Raw genomic sequence first — 22911 nt, 5'->3', positions numbered from 1 at the left:
TTTCCTGTTTACAAACTTTTGATCTTTTTTTCAATATAAAGGCTTTTCTAACTAAAGAATAGATAACCTGTATTTGGCAATTCTTTTATGAATTTTGGTCCTCAATATTTTTTAACTTCGTGCTTTATATGGCTTTTTAAAAAAAAAATATTCGAGCGTCACTGATGAGTCTTTTATAGACGAAACGCGCGTCTGGCGTAAATACAAAATTTAATTCTGGTATATATGATGAGTTTGTTTATTATCGTATACTCTTCAAACCTGTCCAGAGCAAATCTGATTAAATGAACAAAATTGTAGATCTCTGAAAACATTTGTCACATTCTTACTGATGCGACCATGATTTTTAAAGATTAATCATATTAACATTGTTATCATTGACACTATTTGCGCAGGGTAATGCTTACTTCGAGTAAATTGATCTATGTTTGTTTTGCCAGTCAAATCAACGAAGTGGTTTTTCGATTACATAAGTTTATTACGGTACCATTCCCATAGAAGAATATATTTAACTGTGTGGCGGCACTGAAGGTACTCAGGGGAAACTAGAACTGCTGTAAAATGCACACATTATTCACCAAACGGTTACAAATAAAAAAAAATAGTAAAAAATATCAAAAAAGACTTAATTGTTATTATCATTTTTTTTTCTGCAGAGTAAAGACTAATATGGCATCATCAGGTGTTGTAGTGTGTGGTGTATGTGAGTCTCAGTACTCAACTACAACTGCAGAGTTCTGGTGTCCTGAATGCGACGAAGGGTTGTGCTCCAAATGTCTTAATTTTCACAATGCATCAAAGGCTCTCCGTAACCATGGAGTCATACCTATACATAACTATAAACAATTGCCTCCATCGATCGCCAATATTTCACAGTTTTGTTCGGAACATAACAGAAAATTCCAGAACTATTGTTTGCAACATGAAAGTCTATGTTGTCCACTGTGCATCCAATTCAACCATGCTAAATGTATGGGGATATCATCACTGGAAAAAGTCATCGAAACTGCAAAGTCTTCCGTCTTATTGGAAAGTCTTGATCTTAATTTGAAAGATATCAAAATAAATGTCGAGAGAGTCGTAAAAGATAGAAAACAAAATATTGCTGAAATCCAAGTACAAAGACAGAAGTTTTACGACGAAATAAAACAAGTTCGAATTAAAATAAACGAACACCTTGACATCTTAGAACAACGAACGCATAATGATCTATTAGCTGCCGAAAAGACAATTAAATCCCAGATTGAAGACGTACTGGAAAAAGTTGCTAAAAATACAGAAAAGGTGGATCTACTGCAAAGTGATATGCAAGCTATCAAGATATATGCTTCGGACTTACAAGCTTTTCTTGGGAGTAAAATGATTGAGAAAGAAATTAAGACACATGAAAAATTTATGCAATCTTTATTTGAAGATGCAAGTATGAAGAAAATTGACATAAACTGTAAAATTAATGACACAATTTCAAATGTATTGTCTTCAGATACTACAATAGGATTCGTATCAGTCCAATCAAACCCTCCTTTGGTTGTAATGCAGACAGGGAAAGAAAAGCAAGTACAGACAATGTCTGTTCAGTCTGCTCCACCGTCAGCTTTCAACGCCATTAAACTGAGATTACAAACAAATATTGAATATACAGGAGTCACAGGATGTTCCGTTTCGTGTACTGGAGACATCATTGCTCTAAACATATATGACAGCCGTGTACTGATTTTAAACGAAGGTGGAATCTGGGAGAAGGACATACCCCTGACAACTAGAAATCCATTTGATGTTACTTCTATCGATCACAAGAGAGTCGCTGTCTCATTTCCTAGGGTTTTACAAATACAAATCATAAACATTGCAACTACAAATGTTGAACGCACAATAGATGTGCACAGCTATTGTTACGGTTTAACTTATAGAGATGGCAAGTTGACGTATTGTGGTACTGGTAAAGGTATTCAGAGTGTAAAGTTGTCAGGTAATTCCCCTTCTACTTTGGTTGAAGACATTACCCTGTCAGACAATAGTTATGTGGCAACATCCGAAGACAAATTATACTATACCAATAGCTTACAACACACAGTTACATGCTGCTCGTTGACTGGAGAGAAGATGTGGGAATACAAAGATCAATCAGTATGTTCTCGGTACAGTATAGCTGTAGATAAAGACTCAAACGTGTATATTGCTTCGTCTGATAACCATAGTATATTTGTATTGTCGTCAGATGGTAAACATGTAAGAAAGTTGCTTGGGAAAGATGACGGAATTAATCATCCTCACGGACTAGCATTTGATGTTAACAAAGGCAAATTGATAGTTATGATGCACTCTGAATCTGCAGTGTACGAGCTATATTAAGACACGAGTTCTGATTATGTAGTTTATATCGTGCTTGCATTTCCTATCATGATTTTCTTGATAGATGGTTGCTGCTCACAAGGAAGCTATTCAACCAAGAGTTCCAAATGGTGAAGTTGAAATCATCCCTTCGAAATTTTATTGACGCTATCACGAGTTGATTGACCGTTATGGAATAACCGTTTCACAAATGCTATCGGATATGTTCCTCACGTCGTAACTACAATCCCCCTCCCTTTCATGAATGTGACCTACCGAATTAGACTATTTACCGGATTGTAATCACATAAGCAACACGACGGGTGCCACATGTGGAGCAGGATCTGCTTAACCTTCCAGAGCTCCTGCAATCACCCCTAGTTTTTGTGGGGTTCGTGTTGTTTATTCTTTAGTTTTATATGTTGTGTCGTGTGTACTATTGTTTTTTTTCTGTTTGTCTTTTTCATTTTACGCTATCACGAGTTGATTGACCGTTGTGGAATAACCGTTTCACAAATGCTATCGGATATGTTCCTCACGTCGTAACTACAATCCCCCTCCCTTTCATGAATGTGACCTACCGAATTAGACTATTTACCGGATTGTAATCACATAAGCAACACGACGGGTGCCACATGTGGAGCAGGATCTGCTTAACCTTCCAGAGCTCCTGCGATCACCCCTAGTTTTTGTGGGGTTCGTGTTGTTTATTCTTTAGTTTTATATGTTGTGTCGTGTGTACTATTGTTTTTTTTCTGTTTGTCTTTTTCATTTTTAGCCATGTCAGATTGTTTTAGATTTATTAGTTTGACTGTCCCTTTGGTATCTTTCGTCCCTCTTTTATAACTACATTAGAGATACTGTAGGGATACTTAAATCTACATGGAATCTATTGAAATGACAAGCATGGAAGAGTTTTTAAATTAATGTTCTTTACAAAATTTACTTCTAAACATTTGCTCTAAGGAGTAATTACTTTTTGAGGGGGCGTGGCAGCTTCCTTCATCTGACACTAAAGTTATGTGATATCTTACTTAATTGTATATGAATGGTGGTAAACATTAATTTCCATTTGACTATTGTATTTGTGTCAGTCTATTTTAATCCCTATTCATTCGATCTTCAGTATTGTAAATTTATTGGATAAGAAAGAATGAAAATGAAAGTCGTGTCCAATATATTGCCAAGTGGGTACCCACGGTGGCACTTTAAATAAAAAGAGAAAATTGGGAGATGGTAAATAAACTCATCATATATACCAGGGTTGAAATTTTATATTTGCGCCAGATGTGCGTTTCGTCTTCAAAAGTCCAACCAGTGACGCTAGAAAAATATTTTTTTTAAAAAGGCCAAACTAATTACAAAGTTGAAGAGCATTGAGGACCAAAAATACCTAAAAGGTTTGCCAAATACAGCTAGATAATATATTCCTGAGGTTGAAAGGCCTTAGTAAATAAATAAAAATGTTACTTCATCAGTCGGAAATACTCTCCCTCGAGTTACAAAACACTACGAAGAGAAGAAAAAGCTGTGGATTGTCGATCGATCTCTACCCTGCGTTCGTTGCGAGCAAGAATCTTGGCTATGAAGTCAGCTATTTTTTTTTCCAGAAGACCCTGTATATTGGTTGTTGGTAATGTTAACTTATGACCAAATTCATCCTTTGCTTTCAAATGTTTTGGGTTTGGCGGTTTCGGTAAAACGTTAGATCATAAAAGCTTTTCGTTCGAAGAAATTTATAAATGGCAAATAATGTTTCCTGATGAATCGAAAAACTCATCATTGATATTTTATAATGGTTTATGATGTAATATATAGGTTTTTCTTTTTCATTTAAAGACATAATCTGTTTTCCTGTTTACTCTACTTGAAATAGCTGTCAGTAACTAGTAATTAGTTTGAAGTAAAATAACAAAAATACCAAACTCCGAGGAAAATTCAAAACGGCAAAGTCCGTAAGCAAACGACAAAATTAAAAGCTCGGACACATTAAGCGAATGGATAAGAACTGTTATATTCCTGAGTTGGTACAGACATTTTCTTGTGTAAACAATGGTGGATTAAACTTGGTTTTATAGCTCGCTAAACTTCTGACTTGTATAACAGTCACATACAATTTCATTATATTGATAACGATGTGAAAATAAAACAAACAGACATAATAGGTGAAAATGTCAACAAAATAAAAGCAGTCAGTATTGTAAAAAGTAAAATCACAAAAATACTGAACTCAGAGGAAAATCAAATCTAAAAGTCCCTAATCACATGACAAAATCAAATGACAAAACACATAAAAAACGAATGACAATATAATCTTAATAACTATAAAAACAAACAAATATGTATTAAAGAAACACATATGCATAAAGTACATTAGCAAAAATGAAAGAAAAGAATATAAATATTTACCATAGCACAATAACACAATGACGGGATGTATAAGTACAGCTACGTCATATGTCAAAAAGAAACACAAAAAGGCATTTGGACAAACCAAAAAGACAAAAATGACCGGATGTATAAGTACAGAACCATGTCATATGGATATAACCAAAAACAGATCAAACAATAAAAGCAATATTCATAAAGACAAATAAAAGAATACTATTACACGTAATTTAAACAAAGTCAGTGTCTTTTTGTTGTTTGAGATAATGGATGGGACAAAACCCTACCACGTCCGGTATGTGTTGATATAATAATAAGCTGATGAGTTGAGCTTTATTCAACTGATCTTTATAGTTTTCTTATGTTGTTCTGATACTGCACTGTTCCAGGTTAGGGTTGAGCGCTCTCAAACATGTTAAACCCCACCACATTCTTCATGTGTCGGTAGTTTTTGTCCTTGTTTCATATCTGTCATATCTATTCTTCGTTTATTGTTGTGTTATAAATTAGGTCGTTATCTTTTTCGATTGACTTTTCTCATTGTTTAAGGTCGTACGGTTGCCTATAAATGATCACACTCTCTTTATTTGAACTTGTGTGGATAGATGTGTCATTGGCAAACGTACCTCATCTGCTTTTTTTTTAATAAATATAATATTATAAGTTATATGGTTCGCTACTGACACCAAACGAATCCATGAGAGGGTTAGTAAATTCCATAGGTGAGGCCGGAGGCCGAGTCCCCTATGCATTTTATTCACCCTCTATGGATCCGTAGGGGGTCAGTAGTTAACCGTATAACGAATTTATCGGACGCTGGACTTTTTCTGCGGCGTTTTGTTGAAAAATAAACAATGAAACACAACAGCATTAATAGATGACGTCGCCATTAACGCGTCATGAACCCCGTATGAAACTTACTAACCCCATACGGTCTCATAGGGGGCACCACGTGACGGCGTTTAACCAATGATCAATGATCACAACGTGATAATTCATCTGTGGTCCGATAATGAAAATTATTCACGCATTTATTCATGTATGTAAATCAGGTGAGGTAGAAGATGAAAATCACTTTTTACTGAAATGTGAATTTTTTTCAAACTATAGATTTAACTTTAAAAATAAGATATTAAATATACTTCCTACATGTTGTAGTGAAAATCAGCTAAATATTAATAGTTGTATTAATAGTAATTCTTTAAAAGTCCTGAAAGTGACTAGTTCTTATATACATAAATGTCTGATGTATAGAAACGAGATTTTAGCTTCTTAATTATAACATATTTAAATACTAGTAAATGTATGCTGTATTCATTGTTGTAATGCACTGTAATATGGGCCTTTGCCAATTATTGTAATTGTGTTTGTGCCAATAAAATATTTGTATTTGTATTTATTCCACCAAAAATAATAAAAGTTAATAAAAAAAATTATGATGAAATTGTTTTGTCTTTGGAAACGGAAGCCTTCAATTTATTATGGGTTATGTTCAAGGAGGGGACTTGAAAACGTATAGAGAAATACAAACACATAAATAATTTGAGTATATCCTTAAAAATTTGAAGTGTGTACTATAGTATTGTATTTGTGTTCGTCTTCTTTATTCACTATTGGTTCTAGATAAACCTTTAACAGATACGCATGATCAGTATCCCTCATATTTCTAGTTATTTAAATCGAACCATATTTCATATCTTTTCGATTCATTCATTCCATATATTATTTTTATCAAATTCGAGTCACGTGTAGACTGTCGTCACAGATCTATTTATACTATTAACCTTCCTGGTTCTTGGTTTCATTCCTTAAATCAGGTAAAATATTTTAAAACAAATTACACCAATTCGCCTGTTATATTTAGTGAATTGTTCTCCTTTCGTGAGGTTTCTATTAGGTTTCGTATTTGTCCGGTTATATAATTAGGTCACCTGGCAACAATGCTTAACAAGTTACAGAAGATAGAAATTCAAGTGCTGTTTGAACTTGGAAAATATGATCTTATGGCAGTCAAAGATTTCTGCTCATGACATCCATCCAGGTCAAACCACTCTGCAGTGCATATCATATCATATACTGCTTAATAGGTATCAAATTTATCAAATGTATTCGTTCATAGTGTGTTAATTTAATTTACGTTGATATTTCATCGTGTGTTTGTGGTTTGTACTATATATACCATGGTTTTTACGAGTTAACATATTTAAACAAACGAATCCGAAGGATGAGTTTGTTTAAATATGTTAATGAGTAAGACACATGGTATATAAAATTTGTAATATAAATAAAATGATTGACAGCTTCAAGACCTTCAACTTAATTGGAAATTGATCAGGTTACAGTTTTATCCAATGAAATGGAAGCTCGCGCAAGTCACTTTTGCGCCTCGTGTATGATCTTTTGTGTATTTCATGTAATAGAACCCCTGAATTTGCAAAAAGGAAAGGGAATGTCAGATTTTCCCGATTTTTATTTAGTTTTGCGCCCCGTGTATGGTTGTTTGCGCAAGTAACTTCATAATGTCATCATACTGAGGTAAACAAAAATATCGGATTCCAGCGTCGGACAAGGATTAAATAATTATTCTAATGGCGGTAAGAATTTTTGTTTTTTTGTTTTCAAGTATCATACAAATTAATCATATTTTACAGAATTTTCATCTCATTGAAAAATGCATATTTGTACATTTCTAGTTTTCGTACAAACTGCTTTCTTCCGTTATTTTATTAATTCGATTATTAGATTATTTATTTTATTAAAACACAATTTTAATGATAAAACACTGTATTTAAACAGTAGCGGATCCAGGGATCGTAGATAGTGTACGTTCCCCTAATTGATCGCAAAAAAATCATGTTTTTTCACAGATATTTGTAGCCGATATTTATTCCTTTTTCTATAGGTACCCCCTTTTTTAAATCGAAATTTAATTGGATCTTCGCAAAGGAAATGATAGTTTCACATTTCATTTTTTTCACAACTTAAAGAAGAAACATTTAGTAATTGTTTCCAAAAATAGGGGAGTTCGTAACAATCCTATATAGTTTGAAAAAGGTTTCTTAAGGTTTGGGTACACATTATTTATTGCTTTTTGTTATGAAATGAAAACAAATGAAGATCTTGACCTTTTAGTACGTTTAACAGTTTTCTATATATTTAAGAGGCGGATACATTTAAAACTGAAAAGGTGGAGCTTCAGCCATGGAATAACATGAACATGAATATGTTATACCATGGCTGAAGCTCCGCCTTTTTTCCTTTGAATTCTAGTTGAGTTGCATATTTAATTAGCAAAGTATGGTACAACATTAATTTGCATATAATATACCATGGTTTTCCCTCACCACACTTTTTAAGCAAATTATTTCATAAAAACATCAAAGGAAAAAATCTAATTTATGTTACAAGTGATGTTATACTATTGTTTCAGAAAAGTGGAGAAGGTTTGATACCATTAAAACGTTTAATACCGCTGCAAATGTTTGCACCTGTCATAAGTTGTCGTTAGTTTATGTAATTTATACGTGTTTCTCGTTTCTCGTTTTTTTTTTATATAAATTAGACCGTTTGTTTTCCCGTTTGAATGGTTTTCCACGAGTAATTTAGGGGCCCTTTATAGCTTGTTGTTTGGTGTGAGCCAAGGCTCTGTGTCGAAGGCGGTATATTGACCTATAATGGTTTTCTTTTATAAATTGTTATTTGGATGGAGAGTTGTCTCATTGACACTCATACCACATATTCCTATATCTATGTCCTAAATGTACAGAACAGATTCCCCCTCCAAATTTCACTATAATTCTTCTGTACACAAATATGTTTAGCTGCAAATTTCGCAATTTACAGAAATTAACAAATCGTGCATTAACAAGAGAACTTTAAAAATATGCATTCTTTATTTTTTCTATTTGATATCCCGATGTAGACTAAGGGAAAATATTAATACAATTTCAAAAGGAAATGAAATCTAAGACTTATGATTTTTTTTTAAATATATTTGAACTGTATATATATTTTACTTATTACAAATAAAGTTAACAGTAATGTACCACTGTTCTATCATAAATCGATATAGAGAAAACAAATTAAAACTGAGGGAAACATATTAACTATGACAGGAAAACAACGAAACAATATAAACACTGAAGTGCAACAAAAAAACGTCAATGCAACATTTATAAAAACGAAAATTTAATAACTTGCATATTCATGACTTGGTTCAAGCCATTTTTAGAAAAAAAAAATGTTGGGTTAGACCTGGTTTTATGGCTAGTCAAAACTCGCGCTTAAAAATCAATGTAAAAAATACTGCTAAAATGACAACACTACATGACAGGAATACACCATAAGTTAATGCAAGAACACTCCAGACACAAACATGAATTTAATGAATAATATAATAGTACATTTCGACATGTTTAACCAGATATTAACTTCAGAAACCTAAATTTAATTTACCACAGTACTCATAAGAAGCATTATAGAATTACGAACTGTTCGTCACACGAATGGATCAACATCACAAAATATTGAACATAAATCGGGATTGAGTTTGTAATGATGCAATTTGATGTATAATAAACAATTACAAGAATGTTCATAAAGAATTGTTTTAGTAACTTTAATTGTTGGTTTTTCTTCTAAATTAAACTGTGTAAAACAAATAACTCCTGCAACTAGAAGCATATAAATGAACTAGGCGATTAATTTCCTTTATCTTTAGATACGAATAGAAAAAAGAAAATAGAATTTGAACTTCAAACGATAAGACATAAAAGAATATCCAACCAAAATGACAAATAAAACATCATACCTAAATACACGAATTTTAGATGTTCAAATATCGACCCCCGTCTTGTAGCAATGCAAATTCACACTCAGCAAAACAAGCATATTCGGGTACTTAAAAGACAAGAAGAAGTATATTGTTAACTACAATATAAAATGTGACAAAAATGTCTATAGTTAGACAAAGATTCATTGTATATATCAACTAATTTGTGATGGTGTCCATAAAATTTACGGGGTGTCATTTTTAATCTTTCTTCATCTTTCTTCCTCATTATTTTGTTGAAGCAGTTTCTGCATAAGAAGCACACTCTGACAGTCATATACATCATGTGGATTTTTGTGTGTTGCATGCATACTAGTATACCTTTTTGTAACTGTAACACATTTTTACAGAAAACATAATATTTATTCATTACAACCGTACAATTCTAGCTTGTTTTAATAATCATAATGTACTATACAATTGCACTGTTTTCAAAGAAAAAAGTAAAATCACAAAATACTGAATCAATTCGGAAAATCCATAAAATACTACAACTCCAGAAATATTAATCAAGTTATTCATGTAAGTAAATACATATTCCTAAATGATAAAATTGAGAATGATATTGGCGAATGGGTCAAAGAGACATCAACCAGACCAAAGGACAGATAGAAAGTTTAATTTTCTTATTGATAAACACGTATATCAATTTTATGAGTATTTGGACAATACGCGTATGGTCATGGCCATATGCGTATACTCATTTGGTCCGATCATGGAAGTATTATATTGACAGGAACTCCAACGAAAAATTAGCACATTCGGATCCCACTGATTTCTTTAAGAAAATAAAAGCTTCCGACTCAGTTTGTCAAGTACGTGATAACTCCTTTGTGGGGTATCTGCGATGCCGCCGTCGCCTGTAAAGTTTACAGAAACTGATCTTATCACGTGATCTGTTATCGAAGGGCTTGTCTACCTACCAATGTAAATAAACACGGAAACTCCTGTGGCTTTTTGCGAATCGCCACATGGACAACGACACCTGTTTCTGTTCAATAAATAAAAACTACAGCTGAAACAATCTAAAAAATCGGTCCATATTCAACAGAATGACAAAAGAAAATTAACTCTATTCGGAAAGAAGTTAAGATTTTTTTCAGTTTTGTTAGATATATTGTTATCAATATAACAAGAAAATCGGGAAATATCGTGTTATAAAAATTAAATGAGTCTGTAGTAGAGTGTTTGCAGAAAATAATGTGATGCGCGTCAAGTGTGCCAGATGGCGCCAGATCACTTAAATTTCAAGTAAAAGATCGTAAACTCTTATCGAGTGTAACGCAAAGATGTATGGTTTTCTCTATCTTAAAATGATATTAACTTACTTATCAAATATATTTTAAAGACTAAAAGATGTTAATAATAACCCACATGTGATGTCCTCTGTTTAGCAATATCAGGTTACGAGTCAAGCAGATTAATTTTTACACCTTTTATGATAATTCGTTGTAAACAAATCTTAACATTCAACCTAGTCCGGTTTGATGTTTGACAGATTTATTTTTACGGATGGCTGTAAATATTTCTGATTTGCATTTAAAGAACGATCCCTATCATTGGGTTTTAGCAGTTATTTTTTTTTATCATTGAAATCACATTTGAATTTATTGGTGTGTTTTTAAAAAAGCTAGACAGTTCCGAAATATCAATAATTATTACTGATAACTTTTCCGTTTATTTTACATGAACATTTTATGATATATAGTTACGCGTGATTAGCCAACGACCCTCTTATGAATAAAACATCCTACTATTTTAAGATTGATTGTTACATTTGTACTTATACTGAAATGTGTATTGCTTCTGAGTATTTCTACTCCGCATGTTTTTTGTATGTGTTGAAAACAGTTGCGAGAATTTCGTTTCTTTTCTTTTTTATTTGTTTGTAAGCAGCAAAACCCGTAAATACTGACATATTTGTCATTCACACGGTCAGTAAATGTCATTTCCTTGACAATTAAGTACACATCCGTTTATTTCGGTATGTTCCGTAATAACGATCATTCACGAGGTTCCAAAAATTTGATAGGATCTCATGCATCCATAAGACATGTCGAGTTAATTAACAGATACTTAAAGATTTTGCGGCATCGCACTATAAACGTTTGAAGTCTGCTTGTTGGAGTTCCTGTCAATATAATACTTCCATGGTCCGATCATACTGAGTCTCGTGTGACCGGACCATATGAGTATAATACTCTTTTAGATTCTTAACGGACCGGACCATATGAGTATATGGACCATATGAATATATTTTTTTTTAAATCACATTACAAACGTTTCAATAATACAAAAACTTAATCTATAAAAACAGTGATGGTTACATGATAATTTATTAATTCTATAATCCCAAAACCTACGTAAATATTTAAAAGCATTAATACCATAGTTAGTTTTCATCGCTAGTTACATTCTTGCATGTAATCTTGCATGTAAGCTTGGTGTGGCATTCACTTTCAAATAGTATCATAGCTTTTTTTGCATTTGCAAGAAAATTGTGCACGATCCTTTTCATTTACACCTTTTGTTTGCGAATTGAAAGCTAGCCTTTTTGCAGCTGCGTACAGTGATATCGAGGTCTTTGGCCATTCCGATGTCTACGGTGTTTTTAAGAAGCTCTAGATCTCAAATATCTTAAAATGTCTGCATACACAATATTCACAAGACAACAGTTCATTGAGAAATTTTTGGAATTTAATTTTTAGTTATGTCGCCATATTGCCATTCACTCGTAAAAACAAATCGGTATAATGATCCTTGGTAATGACCATCGGTACAAAATGTGTTTACTATTAATTTGACAATTAAGTAAAATTAACTATGTGAAAATGCTTATTCTTATTTAGCTTATTTTTTTATTATAATATAATATCAACATTACCTATATGACAGCGTCTTTTTAATGAACGGTCATACCATATGAAGAGTTTAGAAGTATTAAAAGTAAACTGTAAAAGAGTGTTAATTACCCGGACCATACGCGTACGATCGGACGGTAGGACAATATGAGTATATACCCATATGGTCATGACCATACGCGTATGGTCCAAATTGGTCCGGAACATATATCAATCATTTGAAACAGTTAATTTGTATACTTACAATACAATTCCTTGCTTAAACGAATAGCAATTTGTATAATAGAGATTTTCTTATTTTCCACAGAGCAAAGAATAAATGTCTTCATCAAACACAGTTTTATGTGGTGTTTGTGACTCTCAGCTCACGACAACAAATGCTGACTACTGGTGCTCTGAATGTGATGAAGGACTGTGTTCCCAATGTCTGAAGCATCACAAAGCATCCAAATCATCACGTAACCATGGAGTTATATCTGTCGACAACTACAAACTATTACCAAAGTCGATAGCAAATATCACAACATTGTTCACAGCATGACAGGAAATTCCATGATTATTGTCCACAACACAATAGTCTATGTTGTCCACTGTGTATTCAGTCCAACCATGCTGCTTGTGTTGGAATATTATCGCTTGAGAAAATCATACAATCAGCAAAGTCTTCAGTATTAATGGAAAGTCTTGATCAAAATCTGAAAGATATCAAACTAAATGTGGAGAAAATCGTTGAAGATAGGAAACAGAATCTTACTGAAATCCAGAAACAAAGGCAAACATTTCTTGACGAGATAAAACAGGTCCGTAATAAAATAAACGAGTACCTTGACAGCTTAGAACAACGAATAATTCAAGACCTCCATGCCTCTGAAAAAGAGATTCGATCACAAATAGAAGATTTACTGGGAGAACTTGCTAAACATTATGAAAAATTGGATTTATTGCAAACTTACATGTCAGCCATCAAAGAACATGCGTCAGACCTTCAAGCATTTCTTGGTAGTAAAAAGATTGAAACCGAAATTCAGTCGCATGAATTATTTATGCAGTCTTTATTTGATGACGAAAGAATACAGAAAATAGGCATAAACTGCAAAATTGAGGACAATGTATCCAAGATATTATCATTTGTAACTTCATTTGGTTTAATATCTGTTGAATCGAGTTCTCCATTGGTGACAATGGAGACAGGGAAAGACAAACAAGCACAGATAAGATCTATTCATTACGCACTTTCAACTATCAATGATATAAAAATGACATAAAAACAGAATTTGAATTTACTGGTGTCACAGGATGTTCTTTTTCTAGTATAGGAGACATGTTCCTAATAGACAACAAAAAAAACAGTCTGCTGATCTTAAATGCAAATGGCGTATTGAAGAGTAACATACCTCTGTCAAATATAAACCCAGTTGGCGTAGCCTGTATCGATGACGAGACAGTAGCTGTATCATTTCCTGGTTCAGAACAGATACAAATCATAAACATTACGACTAAAATAGTTGAACACACGATAAAAAGAACCGGTCGGTGTCACGGTATATGTTACAGTGGTGGTACCTTATTATACTGTCGTATAGGAAGAGGTATACATAAAGTAAACATTTCGGAGTATTTAACTTCCACTTTGATTACAGACAATGTCGTGTCAGCTTGGAGTTGTGTAGCAACATCTGAAGACAAAGTATTTTACAACAATGGCTTGCAATCCAAAGTAACATGCTGCTCATTGACCGGACAACATTTGTGGGAATACAAAGATCAATTAGTTAGTTCTCCACGAGGGATAGCTGTAGATAAAGACTCAAAAGTTTTTATTGCTTCATATGATAAAAGTAGTATTATTGTACTGTCGTTGGATGGAAAACAAGCAAAAGAACTGCTTGGAAGTAATGACGGAATTAATAAGCCTCATGGACTTGCGTTTGATGTAAAGACAAGGCAATTATCAGTTTCAAACGTAGATGGAACTAAATTGTATAAACAATGTTAAGACACTATAGAAGTTAAGGCTGCAACGGGAAAAATGTAAAATTATTTAATATCTACCTAAAAATGTATTGAAAAGACTACCATGAAAGCGTTTAAATGAACTATTCTAAGTTTCTGAACACTTTCCTTTTAAAAAAAAATACAAGTATATTGCTTATTAAGATGTAAGAACAACAAATATTACGGTCTACATGATAATCAATTTCCATGGAATTTTTATCTCAATTCAGTAAAATGGAGAAAGGTAAAATTACTCAATTGTATATCCAACCTTTACTAGGAACATATTTTCCTGACATGCTTTTATCAGATCTAGACGTTTTCAAAAGTTAGACAATGAATTTCAATGAAAAAAATATATCGAAAAAAATGCATAAACAGTCATGTATCATATATATAAAGTATTAAAATAATGTAGAAATATCATCTTTTATAATAAGAAAGCCTTTGAGGAGAGTACTTTCTTTGATATAAACAATCTTTGTGGTTGTCAATTACTCTAGATATGTTCAAAAAGACAAAGGTGTATGACCACAATGCAACGTTTTATGTAAAGTGTTGATTTTTTTTTTGGAAATTATACATACTTTATTGAAAACTTTCACATTTGTTAGTTTGATAAGGAAAGTACCGGTACCTTATCCTGGCCTCGTTAAACATTAGATTGCATATTTATAAAATTTGTTAGTAATTGTTAGTATTCAGAATTATCTCTTTTTATCTTCTCAGGTTTGTTTCCCCAAATAAATGAATAAATTTTGTCAGTTAGTTGTTTTAAAGTATTTTTGCATGGTACTTGTAATGTTAAAAACAGATGGTTCAATTTTGAAATAATTAGTGTCTTAATGATAGTTATTTTTCCAACTGGTGTTAATGTTTGTTAAGACCAAATTTTTATTATATTTTCAATTTCTTTATTAATTCTTGGACCATAATTCAACTTTTCCCTTTCATGCAAATTAACAGAAAAGTTCATTCCTAGTAATGTAAACTAACTGGAACCCCATTCCAATCCCCATTTTACACACATTGTGTCATGACTATATTTTTTTTTGCCTATCCACACCACCTTTGTTTTGTCCAAGTTCATATGGAGACCAGACATTTCAGCATATTTTTGGAGTAAGCGAAGAGATGCATCTAGAGATTTAGGTGTACCGTCAAGTATTATTGATGTGTCATCTGCGTATTGGGAGATAAGATATTCTGTATCATCAATTTTAAATCCTTTAATTTCTTTGTTCTTTCTGATTTAAATTCCTAGAATTTCAGCACATAAAAGAATAAAGGGCTGCGCTTTAGCGCATGATACGCCCGTAGCTCTTTTAACTTGTCCCAAAATTTGGAAATCCCCCCTTTTTAAGCATAAAAAATCATAACATGGAAATGTAAAATCTGAAATTTATAAAAATTGAAAGGGAGCTTACATCAATAGATATAAACAATTCATCAAAGTTTCATGCATTTTTATAAATTTTCTGTTTACAAAACTTTGAATTTTTCGAAAAACGAAGGATTTTCTTACCCCAGGAGTAGATTACCTTAGCTGTATTTGGCACAACTTTTTTTGGAATTTTGGGTCCTCAATGCTCTTCAACTTTGTATTTATTTGGCTTTTTAACTATTTTGATCTGAGCGTCACTGATGAGTCTTATGTAGACGAAACGCGCGTCTGGCGTATAAAATCATAATCCTGGTACTTTTGATAACTATCATGGACATTGTTGAAAGCCTTCTTGAGTTACTGTTTGAAGTTTTTAAAATTCCCCCTTTTTTTATGAATAAAGCCCCATAAATCCAAAACTTTAAATCTGAAATTTATAAAAATTAAAAGGGAGCTTACATCAATAGATGTAAACAATTCACCAAAAATTCATGGACATTGGTGAAAGCCTTTTTGAGTTATTTTCCGAAGTGTTGAAAATCCCCCCTTTTTTATGAATAAAGCCCCATAAATCCAAAACTTAAAATCTGAAATTTACAAAAAAACCGAAAGGGAGCTTACGTCAATAGATATAAACAATTCACTTAAGTTTCATGGAAATTGGTGAAATTGTTTTTGAGTTATTGTCCGAAGTATGGACGACGGACGGACGGACAGACGGACGGACAACGGTATACCATAATACGTCCCGTCTAAAAGACGGGCGTATAAAAATATAAGGAGATAAAGGATCCCCTTGTCTACAGCCTCTTTGAATCTGAAAGAAATCTGATAAAAAAACCAGTTTTGGAATAGCGATGAGCTTATATTTGTGTAAAATGTCTTTATCCAAAGTTTTATAGAGGGTCCAAAATGGAAAAAGTCTAATACTTCATTTATGAATTTTCATGATACCGAATCAAAAGCTTTTTCAAAATATATGAGAAGGAGGAGGCCTGGCAAATCATTTACCTCTGTATAGAATAAAATATCATATATTAGACGAGTGTTTTCTCCAATATATCTTCCAGGAATAAAACCTGTCTGATCATTGCTAATAATAATGGGTAGAACAGATTTGATACGCTCTGCTATACAACTTGATGCTAGTTTATATGTTGTATTCAAAAGACTTATTGGTCGCCAATTTTTCATAAACTGTCTAGGTTTATCACCTTGTGGTAAACAAGTAATAATACCCTGTTTTTGAGTTATTGATTATTCCCCCCTTTTGTAACCATAAATTATAGATCTGAAAACAAATTTTCCTACATCTGTCCAAATTTTTTTAAAGAATTGTAAAATGTTGATTTAAATCATCTCGTGTCATAATAAATTTTTACTAAATATTTTCACAAATGAAGTAACATCTTATGTTGTACTGTTATACCACTGTCCCAGGTTAGGGGATGGTTGGGATCCCGCTAACATGTTTAACCCCGCCACATTATTTATGTATGTGCCTGTCCCAATTCAGGACCCTGTAATTTAGTGGTTGTTGTTTGCTTATGTGTTTCATATTTGTTTTTCGTTCATTTGTTGTATATAAATAAGGCCGTTAGTTTTCTCGTTTGAATTATTTTACATTGTCATATCGGGTTCTTTTATAGCTGACTATGCGGAATGGGCTTTGCTCATTGTACGGTGACCTATAGTTGTTAATGTCTGTGTCAGTTTGGTCTCTTGTGGACAGTTGTCTCATTGGCAATCATACCACATCTTTCTTTTTTATATTAAGTTGAATGCAAAATCGTGATTCAGACTGAAAACGAAATTATGTACATACTCTAAGATCTGTTCCTAGTGTCTTTTTGTTGTACAAGATAGTAAATACAATCCCGAGGATATTGGCAGGTATATACTCCGTATGCAGGCGCTGTTGTATGGAATGTTGCTACATACACTAATAAATGGGAAAATTGGGAAGCTGAAAGCCTGAAATCTTCTCTTTTATCGTTAAGTTTTATTATAAAACGACCCTCATTCTCATTTTTTAAGAAGTAGGTCAAGATATGACTTAACTATATCTGCTGTATCCTTTATCTCTAGTTCGATAGGATAAATGCGTTCAACAAAGTCTCCAAACTTTGATTTATTTTGTGATAGAACATCATCTGCATAGTGAAAAGGTGAGTTAAAGGATATTGCTAACTTCTTATCTTTCTTCCTAAGAAGTTCCTGTATGTAAGCCTATCACAATCAAGACACCAAGCTTGATAATGTCAGTTTCAGAGAATTTTTTGTTTCATTACAAAGTAGGATTTATCCCTTACAAGTACAAGATACTTGTATCAACGTTGGTCATTCTTTTTCATGAATCAAATCATCTCGTGTCATAATAAATTTTTACTAAATATTTTCACAAATGAAGTAACATAAGACTGTTAGGACTGCCGTTAAATTTTCGTAAAGTGTTGTAGTCAAATTAATCATCCTTTTTTATCGGAATTGCGGAGAGGGAATACTTTTAGACAAAACGATACCTGTAACTTGGCATTGCACAAGGTAATGTTTTTCTCTGACTGTTTATGACGTCTTTACACTAGTCCATTGGAAGTTGGATGTGTACGGATTGATTGGTTAGTCTTAGATGCATGATTTTTTTTTATATTAGTTGTTAGTTGCTTTGAACTAGCTGACAGATAACTGCGAGTACTCTAAGATCTGTTCCTAGTGTCTTTTTGTTGTACAAGTTCTCGGCCACGTCCACTTGTATTTTTGTCCATCGGATGAGTTAAACCTTTTTCAACTGAATTTTATATAGTTCGTTCTTATGTTGTACTGTTATACCACTGTCCCAGGTTAGGGGATGGTTGGGATCCCGCTAACATGTTTAACCCCGCCACATTATTTATGTATGTGCCTGTCCCAATTCAGGACCCTGTAATTTAGTGGTTGTTGTTTGCTTATGTGTTTCATATTTGTTTTTCGTTCATTTGTTGTATATAAATAAGGCCGTTAGTTTTCTCGTTTGAATTATTTTACATTGTCATATCGGGTTCTTTTATAGCTGACTATGCGGAATGGGCTTTGCTCATTGTACGGTGACCTATAGTTGTTAATGTCTGTGTCAGTTTGGTCTCTTGTGGACAGTTGTCTCATTGGCAATCATACCACATCTTTCTTTTTTATATTAAGTTGAATGCAAAATCGTGATTCAGACTGAAAACGAAATTATGTACATATGATCAATGAACTTTAAATTAAAAATCAAACAAAATGGTGTTGCTGTTAATCTGTTATATCAAATTTGAAAAAAGTAAATTATAGTGGTCCAAGAAGGCTTCCGTAACATATATATTGACCAACGGTTGATCAGTATTATATAGATATAGGAAGATGTGGCATGAGTGCCAATGAGACAACTCTCCATCCAAATAACAATTTAAAAAAGGTAAACATTATAGGTCAATGTACGGCCTTCAACACGGAGCCTTGGCTCACACCGAACAACAAGCTTTAACGGGCCCCAAAAACTACTAGTGTTTATCAAAAAAAAAAACAATAACTGAAATATATAGTATAGTACTTATATGTTCCCTTAAAATATAGTGATTTTAAAATAGTATCAATACCCATTGCCGTGAGCACGACAAAATGTGTCAAAAAGAAGGAGAGAGAGAGATAAAAAAAAAAAGCATCAAACAAAACACCATAACCATCAAAGCCAAACATTCAGAGCCTGATGGAGATGCAACCTTAGTTTTAGTACACGATTTGCATGCAAAGTGTATTATTTAAACCAGAACATAAAAAAAATGTTTTCTGGGTGTACGGATAAGTATCGACCTCGTGAAATATTTATACCGATTTACAATCGAATGAAAAGTGTTTCTTTGATAATCTTCATAATGATGTATCTCAATCTAAAAAATTAAGAATGCACTTAATTTCTGTGAAGCAGTGAAGTTCCGATTGGTCGACAGAAAGAAAGACTTCCCGACAACTTTATATAGTTAGTGCGTCCTAAGCGGCTTTTCTTGATTTACTTTCACAAAACAACACAGCTTTGGAGTAAGTTAATCGATGATTTAAAAATGCAAAATCCGATTTATGGAAATTTGAACTGACCTTAAATATGTGTGATTACCTTATTTATGAATGAGACACAATCATCTATACACATACAGTAAAAAATATAAAAGTTTATACAATTTTTCATTTAGTGCATTCCCAAGAAAAGACATCAAATAAAGAAGTCACAAACGCTAACAAGGATGCTAAATAACAATTTCATACTTCCACAGGTGATACAGGTATCGAAGAACATGTGATGATATATGGGCGCCCGACTCTATGAAGTAGTATTTGGCTACGGAACGCGTCCCTAATAATCATAAAAGAGGGGCAAAGGTACCAGAGGGACAGTCAAACGCATAGATTGAAAATAAATTGACAATACCATGGCTAAAAAAGAAAAAGAGAAACAGACAAATAGTACACTAGACAAAACATAGAAAACTAAAGACCGAGCAACACGAACCCACCAAAAACTGAAGGTGATCTCAGGTGCTCCGGAAGGGTAAGCAGATCCTGCTCCACATGTGACACTCGTCTAGATTCTGGTGTTATTACAAACGCGGTAAATAGTTACGACATAAGAAACATATCTAATATCATCTGTGAAACGAATATTTCATAATGGTCAACCAACTTGTGATGGCGTCTGTAAAATTCAGAAGTGATGATTTCAACTTCACCATTTGAAACTCTATAAAAGCTTCCTTGGGAACAACAATCCTCTATCAAGGAAATCATGATAGTAAATACAATCCCGAGGATATTGGCAGGTATATACTCCGTATGCAGGCGCTGTTGTATGGAATGTTGCTACATACACTAATAAATGGGAAAATTGGGAAGCTGAAAGCCTGAAATCTTCTCTTTTATCGTTAAGTTTCATTATAAAACGACCCTCATTCTCATTTTTTAAGAAGTAGGTCAAGATATGACTTAACTTTATCTGCTGTATCCTTTATCTCTAGTTCGATAGGATAAATGCGTTCAACAAAGTCTCCAAACTTTGATTTATTTTGTGATAGAACATCATCTGCATAGTGAAAAGGTGAGTTAAAGGATATTGCTAACTTCTTATCTTTCTTCCTAAGAAGTTCCTGTATGTAAGCCTATCACAATCAAGACACCAAGCTTGATAATGTCAGTTTCAGAGAATTTTTTGTTTCATTACAAAGTAGGATTTATCCCTTACAAGTACAAGATACTTGTATCAACGTTGGTCATTCTTTTTCATGAATCAAAGCATTGCCAACTCATAGAATTTGTCTTTTATTTTTGAATGGGAAAACTTGTGTAAAGTGATTAAAGTCACATATTTTAATACTTTTGCACGATTACAGAGTCTAAGATTGAATGAACTCTAAAAGATCTTTGGATATTTTTAGTATCCACACCTGATTCACGTCACCTCTATAATAGGCAGTTTCGCAATAATTTTGATGCCCGGCTTTGATTGCTGATAACATGTATGTTAGTGATTTAGATAGAGGTTTCGTGGAGCACTTGGAAGACCTAGAAATATACCGTTGTTTGATAGGTCACTTATGTAGTTCAGGTATCCAATACAGTGATGGAAGATACAGTTCTTCATCTTTGGTTGAAATTCCGAAGGAACATATAGAACATATCGACCTATGATTATCCAGGACTTCCTCTTTTGTAAATGTCGTGAGGGTATATGTTGAGTTTCCAAGTGAATTGTCAATATCTAATTCATTTATTAGCAACAGTGTGTAATGATATGTCCTCTAATCTACACAATCATAACAATCTCTAGTTATTTTCTTCGTTGAATTTTGTTTGACTGGAATTGTAAGTCTTACAGAAAGTTAAACTTCTGTTTTGTTTTCTTCAAAACAAACTGTTCTTATATTTCTCCTTTCCTTATTGATAAATTAGTGCCAAATTCCATCACGTTTACGCCAACGTGTGTAACAACTGGAGCTATGGTCTTTGGTGAGTAATGATTAACGTATAATCTTCGATGGGGGGGGGGGCCTCTTCGATGGCTGATGCGATAACTCATATCACATTGTCAGTATTAACTACTAGTACCTGATCAGATATATATTTGCTTTTAAAACATGTTAAGATAACATAACGTAGGCTTCTTTTCAAGAGAATCCACTTTCACTGCCACGGGATAAGCCCAAGATTTTAAATTTAACGAAAAACGTCATAAAGGAGGCTTTACAAAGCATAATTGATTTCTGAGTTGTTTGTTTTCTCTCTTGTGATGTGGTCTTAACTATTATATTTTATATCAAACAAGTTGCACTGTGAGCTATTGTTGAAATATTTTATCCTCGATATAAGTTTTCGGTAAACAGGGAGTTGATAATTAAGCAACATTTGGAAAACGCAGCACTCAGTAACGCATGATCACGCGAAGCTTCTACTATAATTTAGAAAGCATTGATTTGAAGTATCCTTAAACTTTTTATTTCGTCATAATGATGACGTCCTATCACAAAATGATTCAAAGCTGAACGCACCTGTCTCACTAGACGTGAAATAAAGGATCCCATCGATACAACTATGTGTGCCTAAGGGCTTGCATTTGCAATTTAATTAACAATAACAGTCGGTTGTGACAAAGCTTTATGATTTTAGCTTTCCAATTGTGAGCCTCCCATTTCTATGCAGCAATATTCCAACAGCCCTGCATGTTACATATATATGTCCTAGTTGATACGATATTCCATGTCTTGCCATGGTTTCCAATCATAATTTCCTTGAACGAGGGTTGCTGCTTTATTCGAATCTAAGAAATTAAGGGTTTCCAGTTGTAAAGTTTAATTATTCGTGTTGGTTGAGGGTTATGAAATATTTGTTCATATATGACGACGGATGATTTCTAATTGTCGTAGCCACAATCCCAGCCCTCTTACATCAAATGTAACATGTCCGAAACTAACATATCATCGAATTTGATATTACACGCGCAACACGACGAGTATCACAGGTGGTCTGGCTTGTGGTTTGTTTAATTATCTTGCCGTAGCACTTGAGAACACTCAATGTTAAGTTTTAATAGGATTCTGTAACTCTTGCTTTATTATTTT

General features: G+C 33.2%; 1 protein-coding gene across 1 annotated transcript; it reads left to right on the top strand.

Annotated features, from left to right (window-relative positions):
- Positions 1-669: 669 nt before the first annotated feature.
- On the top strand, positions 670-2352 carry LOC134716842 (E3 ubiquitin/ISG15 ligase TRIM25-like). Its single transcript, XM_063579854.1, has one exon. The coding sequence runs from the start codon at positions 670-672 to the stop codon at positions 2350-2352; it is 1683 nt and encodes a 560-aa protein (XP_063435924.1).
- The last annotated feature ends 20559 nt before the right edge of the window (positions 2353-22911 follow it).

Source organism: Mytilus trossulus, chromosome 4 (assembly GCF_036588685.1).
Source record: "Mytilus trossulus isolate FHL-02 chromosome 4, PNRI_Mtr1.1.1.hap1, whole genome shotgun sequence".
In the NCBI taxonomy this organism is placed as follows: domain Eukaryota; kingdom Metazoa; phylum Mollusca; class Bivalvia; order Mytilida; family Mytilidae; genus Mytilus; species Mytilus trossulus.
The sequence above is the reverse complement of the archived record's forward strand: the minus strand, read 5'-3'. Positions and strand labels throughout refer to the sequence as shown.

Coding starts and splice junctions, on each gene's coding strand:
- LOC134716842 (XM_063579854.1), top strand. CDS start 670: ATGGCATCATCAGGTGTTGTAGTGTGTGGTGTATGTGAGTCTCAGTAC.